This window comes from Dermacentor silvarum, chromosome 6 (assembly GCF_013339745.2).
Source record: "Dermacentor silvarum isolate Dsil-2018 chromosome 6, BIME_Dsil_1.4, whole genome shotgun sequence".
In the NCBI taxonomy this organism is placed as follows: Eukaryota; Metazoa; Arthropoda; class Arachnida; order Ixodida; family Ixodidae; genus Dermacentor; species Dermacentor silvarum.
This window is the reverse complement of record NC_051159.1, coordinates 61,725,985-61,735,473: the sequence shown is the minus strand read 5'-3', so window position 1 is coordinate 61,735,473 and position 9,489 is coordinate 61,725,985. Positions and strand designations below refer to the sequence as shown.

The 9,489-nt window shown below is 47.6% G+C and overlaps 1 protein-coding gene across 1 annotated transcript in view; it reads right to left on the bottom strand.

Moving 5' to 3' along the window:
* Positions 1 to 351: 351 nt before the first annotated feature.
* Positions 352 to 9,489, bottom strand: part of LOC125946308 (disintegrin and metalloproteinase domain-containing protein 10 homolog) — a 15,721-nt gene continuing 6,583 nt past the window's right edge. The window contains exons 5-10 of the mRNA XM_049669026.1: positions 8,575 to 8,719; positions 7,084 to 7,205; positions 6,726 to 6,895; positions 4,102 to 4,602; positions 1,619 to 1,811; positions 352 to 637 (exon numbers count right to left, since the gene is read on the bottom strand). Coding sequence (XP_049524983.1) covers positions 369 to 637; positions 1,619 to 1,811; positions 4,102 to 4,602; positions 6,726 to 6,895; positions 7,084 to 7,205; positions 8,575 to 8,719 — 1,400 coding nt within the window. The 3' untranslated portion in view covers positions 352 to 368. The remainder of the gene's footprint in view (positions 638 to 1,618; positions 1,812 to 4,101; positions 4,603 to 6,725; positions 6,896 to 7,083; positions 7,206 to 8,574; positions 8,720 to 9,489) is intronic.

The window sequence follows — 9,489 nt, the reverse complement described above, 5'->3', positions numbered from 1 at the left end:
CTTCTCTCTCCTCTATAAACTCTTTGCATCAGCAGTTCTACTTTCCGAATAAATTCAGTAATCAAAAAATCAAGCTGTTAATAAGTGCGGAAACGTGAAAAAGCTTCGCGTCATGACAAGGCGTAAATATTGTCCTGTGTCTTGCCACAACGACACTTTTTCACTTTATCTCCGTATATTTAGTTGGAGGCTTGCGAGAACGTTATATTTTCTTGGCGATATAGAATGTGCACCGATAGCCATACTACACACAACGCTTCTGAAAATCAGAATTGCAACATTGAACAAAAAATAATAGTGTATTCAAAATCCTATCCACTGAAATGTATCGCAAATATGGCTATACTGCCGTCTGCTGTAGGGCCCCCTTAAAGGCCGCTGAGCTGCATCAGTGAGCGACATCCATGCTGGAATACGGAAATAAATGTGACGCAGGTTCGACTCACGGGCGATCCGAAGCTGTGACCAATCTCGTGGGCGAGCGTGAGCGCGCCTACGGACAGCCCCACGTACTGCCTGTGGTTGATGAGCGTGGTGATGCCAGTGTTGAGGCTCATCTTGACCTGCACGTAGTCGCCACTGGCGGGGTCCAGCTCCACGGACGTGCGGTACCGCTCGCAGATGCCGCCAGAGCCCACTGCATGCAGCATCGGTCTTAACCTGTTAATTGTGGTGTATCCGCCGCAATGCTCAAATAAAGTGTTTCAACGTACAGCGAAAGAGAGGCGGGATTCGCTCATTAGTGGTCCTTTGCGGCTAGGGTGCGTAAGCTCATGGACCACCTGATGCAATGCCGGCATATGCTAGTGCGTCCAACGTTTATAGATATATCTATAAACGTTGAGTGCGTCCACTTCGCATCATCACAGGCAATGCGTATCGCATGTGTGTACGAGTTATGTCTTGTTTTCCCACCAAGCAGTGAGAATGGTTAGTAGTGCCCCGCGACTTCGATTCCCCAGCAATTTTGTCCATCATCTCCACATCAACCATTCGCCAAGAAAGTGAGCTCATATTTGCCATAATTGAATGACAATGAAGTATTGCAATAACTAGCAGTAGTGGGCTGCACCGCAGCAGCAAGCAGCAGTACCGACTCCTGCAGGCCACTGTAATTATACCATCACCTCAGGACTATGTTAAGTTACCTGAATACTATAACAGCCTTGGGATGACCTTCACTGCAGCTATATTCCAATTCTCCACTCTGCTCCTTGAGTGTAGAACGTGTAAAGAATTGGAGGAGTGGCACATTTTCATGCTTATAATGTTCGACGCGCAAAACGGAAATTCGATTTACATGGATTAATAATTACGTGGTGACAGCTTTCTCAAGTAACGCATCTTCTTAAATCAGACAGCATATCGACCTTCGCATACATAAATTGAGCGTAATCTCAGACAGACCATCAACCCCAGCTTGAACAGCCTTCATGTTTTACGAAATTTTGCGTCTTTCCAACTAGGACCACGAACAAGCGCCTGCAAGTCGCCTGCCTTCACTGTCATCGGTGTCACCAAGGGCTGAAGATGAGCTCCCAGTGACGTATGACTAAATAAAGCATTGTCCGATGCTGTTTCATATTGCGTTCGGGCTTGTACTGAAACTAGTCCTCACGTTCGTCGCTGGCGATCCACGCAAGCCCCAGAGTGCCGTCCGAAAAGTCCCGGTAGTTGAGCCTGTACGAGAGGCAGTAGTCGTCGTGGCGCGTCACCGACACAAGGTACAGAAGGTGCGGCGGGTCCAGAGACGTGCTGCACAGCGGGTCGTGCTTGGTCTTGTAACCCACACAGTCTCCGGGCTCGCTAATCTGCGAATCGGAAAGCAGTCCGTTGTATCTCCTTGATACCCGCGTTTAAGGAGCGCTGGGTTCAAGGACATTCAAGGACTATCAAGGAAAAGGAGATACAAGGACACTGTAGGACTTCAAGGAAAACAGCGCTCAAGGAGAGAAGCCGGTAGTCTGGTACGCGGTTTCCTCAGGAGCACGAGTGACGTCCGGCTAAGTGTGGCTTCAGGGAAACCAGCGCTCCTTGAGTGTTGGTTTCCGAATGGATCAGCAATGTTTACTATAGAAAAATCTTCAGACATTTTGTACACCCTGTTTGTGCTGCGATATTAAATACGTATCAAGCGAAGCTGGATTCGTAGGTTACGCTTCTAGAGTACCAACTAAGGCACCGGCCCGCGGTATTACTTTAAAAATTTGGGGGATAAGATTAGCCCTTCGTTATCACGCAAATTATGCAACTATAGGTTTCATTGGTTATTCCCTACAGACCAGAAAAACGCTCCGCGTCGCTGCGTACTTGATTCATTCGAATCTTCAGTTTCCAGCAAGCAACCATTTGAAACCATCCCACTTCCCTGCAGCAACCTGCTCCTTCGATGGCGAGGTGCTTCCATATACAATCGCTTTTTTCTTTCTCTCTTTTTTTGTGTTCGAAGCAGGCACGCTAGGACACCTTGCGCTTCATGAAATGAAGCGAACCAAGATGCAAAGTTGTCGCAAATTTTAAGCGAGAGCAAACCAGCAGTAGGCGCAAAAGATTTTCACAGTTGTCATGGTACAAACTCAGGTGAAGTAGTCTTACTGTGGGTTAGAGGTTTACAAGCCGGAAATAATGCGAAATCGAAAAGACGGGTGGCAACGTGATCTCACAATTACTGCACCAGCTCTCTGGGAGGTGGACTAAAAGTATCCGTCCAGGGCTATTTAATAATTCTAACTGATGAGAATGCACCTGATTCGAAAGCAATTAAACAATCAACCTGACCTTTTTCGCGAACTGTAAGGATTGAAATCTTCAGCCCCGCACTGACGCCACGAAAACGGCAATATGGGCGTTATTTCCAAAAAAATTCAGATCCGGCCTTTATTCCCACTATCAATAGACAATCTGCTTCCAAAATAGAAATTCATGCGGAATTTGGAAGCTTACTGTATGGGTAATAATTCGTTGACTAGGGCTAATTGGTGAGCCACAGTTCAGTATACCGCGCTGCTTTCAGCACATAAAACAGCCGTAAGCTTAAAAAATAAATTCTGCGCGCCGCAAACCTGATCTGTTTATGGGGCACGCCGTCGTAGGGGGGGGGGGGGGGGGGGGGGGGGGGGTTACGGATACATTTTCACTTATGTTTCTTTACCCAAATGTAAGCATACAAGCGTTTTTTTTTTGTTTTTTTTTCTTTTTTTTTTTTTTTTGCATTTCGCCCCCATCGAAAGGGAGTCGCCGCGGCCGGGATTGCAGCCTGCAAGCTCCGAGCTCAGCAGCGCCACGTTGTAGCTTCTAAGCCACTATGTCATGTCAGCCTAAGCTGTTCGTTCTTGTCCTCCTTATAGTGTTGCCTTTCGTGAACAACACAGCGTATAAACCATAACGGCACTCTACCAGCCCAAAGATATTTAATGTCACTATTTCGCGTCCCTTTCGAAATGCCACGGTGATATCAGGTCTGGAAGACCTGTACCGCCACTGTCTCTGAAAGCTAGCCGAAGTGTCTTCCACAAGCCATCGTCTCAGTGGCTGGAGCTGACAGACTCTTGCACAATCAGCAATGCAAATTACGCCGCTATTTAGATATGCACGACGTACTACGGACATTACGGCCAATACGTTACGTGGATTTCACTTATTTCAAGTTGCATACATGAGTGTAGTGGAATTTGTATTGTATCACAAGAAAAAAAAAAAGTTCATGCCTTTTCTTCAGGGTCGTTAGGGCTCGCAGATAATTCGAAGACAATAACTGTGCTGCTAACATCTTGCGCCCACTTGCTGCCGGAAGGTATTGTGAGTGACGACAAGCGAAATTGTCCAGAACTGAAATACACGGAATGAGCCTGTCTTCAGAGTAACGAAGTGCCTCTAAGAACAAAGCTTCGCAAATCGTAGTTGTCTGGATACATAACTAGATATTTTTGCTGCTTAGCTGCCCAGCCTATACAAGGAATAAATGCACCCTGTATAGAATGTGTAAGCTATCTCTCCGCAAAAAGCTGCGTCACTGTAGCTTGCAAGGACATTCGTCGTGCGTGGTCTTTTGTTGCCTGTTATCAAATACCCTCGAGATATTCAGGCCTGTCGTGCACTCACCATGATGTGTTGCACGACGAAGTTGATGTCTTCGATGCCGCCAAAGTTTGTGTCGCCGTAGATGGCGTTCACCTTGTGGACTATGTGGGCGATAATGGACGCGATGATCTCCCGCGACAGCGCCAGATTCGACGTCTCCTCCAGGACGCTGTCGGTGAGCGTGTTGTCGACGACGATCTCCAAGTTGCACACGCGGCGCGACCGCGACCCCGCCCGTCGTCGGGCGGGCCTCCTCCACTTAGATCTCGTCCCCTTCAGCGTATCCCTCTCGTCTTCAGAATCGTCGAACTTTTCCCGCTCCGTCTTCTCGGTGGCGTCACGTCGTCCTCCGACAATTCGCTCGCCATCTTTTGTCGTGGCGTTGTCTCGCCTTTCGTAGTCGCCGTTATCTGCCTGACTTATTCCAATTTTCTCAGTGTCATTCCTGTCACCTTCGTCGCTGTAGCTTGCTTTGGTAATGGCTTGCAGTTTTCGGCCCACGCGGCCATGAGCGAGGTGAGCCTGCAGAGAATACACACACACACGCATCAAATGATGCAGAACCTTGCTGTCGGTGTCCAGGGATATTGCGCTCATTTGGTCAACAAAAGAAAGTATAGACGCTTTTTCGCGTTCAACCCGCACTACTTCCAGTGCAAAGCTGGCATGAGTGTCAATGGCAGGCCTTAACGGGAACACACTCCTACGTACGTGCTACAGCTGCACGCAAGCTTCTAATCAGTTCCCTTTTAACGACACAGCTGACAGGACGGTAGGTATGCCGAAAAATAAAATAGGTCACTGCGCTTATTTAGCCCAAAGCGACCATTTAAACATGTCGTTTTCACATCGAAAAGCTATACCTAACGCGATTCTTCGCCCAGCTGTAAAACATCTCAGCCGCCATCTCATGTGGAGTCGTGGAGTGTGAAGAATGGAGGTAACCAAACTTAAATCAGCACCTAGAATAGGCTCGTTTTTGAAAGAGATATACAACGATCAATCAGATTCATGTCATCAGACCGGTGATTGAGGAGCCTATACAATGTAACCAACCTCTCTATATGAGTGTTTATACATCACTTAAAGGCGTTTGATACAAGAGAGATGCCGGAACGGTTGTAGACATTGCGCGAACAGGAAGTGAAGAAGAATAGGCGAATATTTTAGAAAATATATACAGGTATTTCATAGAAACGAAAATTATTCACAAGAAAAGCGCAAAAATACCGATTCAAAAACTGTAAGTCAAGACGGCGCATTCTCTCCAAGCCTACTTACTGCTATGCTACGAGGCAGTGTTCAAGCCGTCATACTGGGAAGCTGTCATATGTGAGGATCACTGAGTAAAATATCAGTGACCTGCAGTTTGCACAATGCCCTCTTCAACAACGCTGAAAATTACTACAAATTACTTCACAAGCACAGTCTAAAATTATGTTGAGCATTACTGTGCAAGAGATTATGGTAAGGTGTAATAGCCTGACCGCAGAACAAGCGTATTGTCATAGGTATACAACCTCTGGAACCTGCGTCTCGAGTACATTTGTCTAGGCGGCCCAATACTCGAAAGAGACCACAGTGATGAGAACTAATTTTACAAGTTACCTTAACCACAACATATACGTATACAAGACGATGGCAACACAATGAACGCTGTGTTGTCGTCGTCTTTGTATTCGTTTATGTTTAGCTGAAGCTAGCACGAACGACTCGCACCAAGTCACCCGTCATCGTGTGCTAATTTCGATACGATTAAAAGTGGGTTGGAGGTCCTATGGCAGGCACTCTACAATCATTACTGACCGCTTACCGATGTTAGTTGAAAATAAGGGCATGTATTTAATGCGTTGTCTCCATACAGTAGACTATGCGGCTAAAATAAGACGGATATCGAAAAAAGCTTCACAAAGAGCTAAAGACCGTAGAGCGACTGATTCAACGAGAAGTGGTAGGCGTAATAGACAGGAAGACAAAGGGTGCCGCTTATATTCTAGCAAGATAAAGTGCAGTTAAACAGCTCACGTTATGAGCGCAGCACACAGCAGAATCGAATGGGTTTTAAAGTTACGCAAATGTTGACCAATACCGCAAAGGATGAAGTAGTGTAATAAGATCTAAATGTGAAGGCACTTTACGCAGCCGGGGGAAGCAAGACAGAAGCGACCAGATATAATTGGGAGATGATGCTTTCATCCTCCACTGGACATAGAATTCGCTCACGATAATGATGATTAAAGAACATGGGGGACCCCAATCGCAACTGTAACGACGTTACAGAATTAAATAAACAACGTAAGAAAATAAGCCAGCGCTCCCGCTCAGACTAAATACTCAGCGAGCACTTGTCACTAAGACCAGATAAGGGTAGTATTTTAAATAAATTATGCAGCTTCAAGAAAGTGTCTGCGCAAAAGTGACAATTATCGAACAGATGATTTACACTTACAATGACAGCGTTACACAAATAGACGCAGAGGTAAATGGATAGCTCGCGCGAGTCGATACTTTATGCCAAAATTAAGAGCTTGCCGAGGTCCCACCTCAGGAGGCGAAGCGCGACGGAATCTGCGCAGCATATCCCTCATCCAATGTTCGGTGCTGCCGTGCAAGCCGCACCAGCGGCCGCGGCCTCCCTCCCCCACCGTCGGGAACTCGACGTCGGCGCTCGAGTAGAGCACCGAGTGGTAAGGGCGACTGTCGTTGAAGAACCTCCTGGCCCGCTCCACGTAAAGGCTGTCGCCCGAGCCGGTCTCGATGCTGCCTTCGAACACACCACGGTGCAAAGAGCCGAAAACCCGGCTGCGGGGTTGGCCTGCAAGTCGCACGCATCCGTTAAAGCGAATCTTTTCTCACGAACAAAACTGGTATTTACTGCAGCATACAACCTAAAGACGAAGAGCCAATACAGCCCCTTAGGTATCCCGTCTTCTTGGCCCTGTCTGTAAACTCTACACAAAAGTGGACTGCACCGTTTATTAGCGAAAAGGAACGTGAACCTACCGATAATGTATCCCTTGTAGATATGGCTTGTATCAACGTTGATAATCCCTTCCGTAGACGACTCGACAACGAGATCCTCGTGGAACACGGACGCGTCGGCAGAAAGATGCAAGTTGAGCGACCTGTCAAAAAAACAAAAGAAGAAAAAAACTGCAGTGCGAATTTTGAGGATCTTCCCATAGACTACATCAATCAAAAACCACATATTTATCCACAGTTTGTTGCAATTGCAATGTAATTTAGGTTCCTTTAATTCGTAAGGATGTAAATCACGCTACCGTCCAATTTTTTTTAGAGCCAGCCGCTGTCCCACATTTAGACTCTTGTCTTGGTCCCCCATTTTTTTCTGTCCATTGCATCGTTTCGTGCACACTGTTTTACAAGATGGAAAACCAACTCGCACGGTCACATACCCTAATCCAAACAGGAACCTGTATTTAATTTGCGCGATTTCTATGATTGCATGATTCTTTATTGCTTGAAATCAAATTTTATTGGAATAAGAAGCACGTGCTTTTAATTTGGGTCAAGGACGCGTCCCTAATTTCCGTCGACCCGTATCCCGCGTGGCCTTCGCTAGTTTCTACTTCGCAAGCCCATGATACAAGGCATTCGGAAAATTTCCGTAGAAGCGTCATATTATTTATCTTAATATGAATTCACTTGCGATGCTTCTCACTGACAAGGAGCTTAGCCCCCCTTTACACGTAATAATGTTGAGGTAAATACCTTTTTTCCCGTTAATTACACTTAAATTCCCCGTAAATTTTCGTGGCGTTTTTTGCCCACTACAGTCATCGAACTAATAAGTTGCAGCAGGTTGGCACCTAGGGTGGTTATCTCGTGCAGCTGAAACATAGGGACGGCAAGCTTCCCACAAAGCGTGCCACGCGTGGGCGCCGTTATGGACCAATCAGCTGACCGCACCTATCTTCATTTTGCCGGTGCGGGAGTCATGTGTTGGGAGTTGAGAACATTCAAGATCTCGAAACCGCTCGTACACGCGCGAGACAGATTTCCCTGTTCGCACGCTGCTGTTTATATCGGCTCACTGTAGGGTGATATCCTCCCCCGCTCGACGGGGCGGCGAGTGAGGGGGACATCCAGGCACTCTTGCACTCCGACTCTTGGTATATGCCTTGCTCTGATGAGGCTGGCGCAAGGCGCTGATTGGCGCTTTGCTCGGGAGGCGGCGGCAAAAGTAGCACTCGGACCCATTCGCTCGGCATCATCGAAACCTTGACGCAATGCGCGAAAACTGCCTAGAGACGGCAACTCACAAGCGGCAGGCAGCAAGGCGCCGCGCCACCGAGTGTGGTCGTACGTCCAGCAGGTTCAGACATTATTATGGAGCTTCCCGACGTCGAAGCTGCTATAGCTTAAAGGTCTTGAAAACTCTGGAAGGGGCTGGAAAGCACCCACGCGCGCATATTGACGTGTGAAAGTTCTTGCAGAGGAGCTTGGAGTGGTACCGCTGCAGTGGTTTCTCACCGTTTAGTGCTGCGTATCTGCACGCGCACGTGGCCACTCCCGCCGCCCTCGATGGAACGCTTTGCCCGCACGTGGTTTCGGTGCACCAGCTCTGGGTCGTAGTACACGGGCTCGAAGCGACGCACGAACATGTTCAGCCGCTCATCTGTGAACGGAAGAGGGCGAGATATTCGCTACACCCAGGTGCACTGGGTGTACTCAGGCGCGTTCACACTGGGATCACCAGTGATATTGGTCGTGAGAGATATGTTCACTGCGACTCGCCAAGTCGCACGTGATGCGCTGTACACGCACTGAAGCTAGTCATGTCACTTATTGCAGGTTTCTTACGAATTCATTGTTAGTGCAAAAGTATTTGGTATTGTGTGCATCCAAAAAGATGAAATACCCTACACATACGTCAAACGCGTACAGTACATTACGTGGGCAGAAACGGTGACGAGCTTCAGTGAAAATCTCGAATCAAACGTGCGTCTCGCTTCGCACTGTGCAACGCTAGCATTGGAAACACTCGCACAGTATATAGCTACAACGACAATTTGCTATAGCCAACAACACCGCGTCGATCGCGCTCACAGCTACGACACGTGTACGACTGTACCGCCGGTGTCGATCATACGCCACGTAGTGCACGACGTCCGTTGCGCTCATCAGTTGCGTCGCGCCATACCTACACAGCGCAGTATGAATAGCGTTCTTGTTCGCTGACCAGTTAACTTTGCAAAGGGCCGGGATAATCATGGCAATGTTCTACAACGTAACATCATACAAAGGAGAAAAAAAATCCTAGGGCGCCTGAGCCCTTCTTATGAGGAGTGAATGCGAAATCGTTAATGTCCAAATGAATGTTCAAATGAACGTCGATGAGCGCTCTTTTTAGTTTGCGCTGCGACTAATGTACCAAGCGGGTACGTG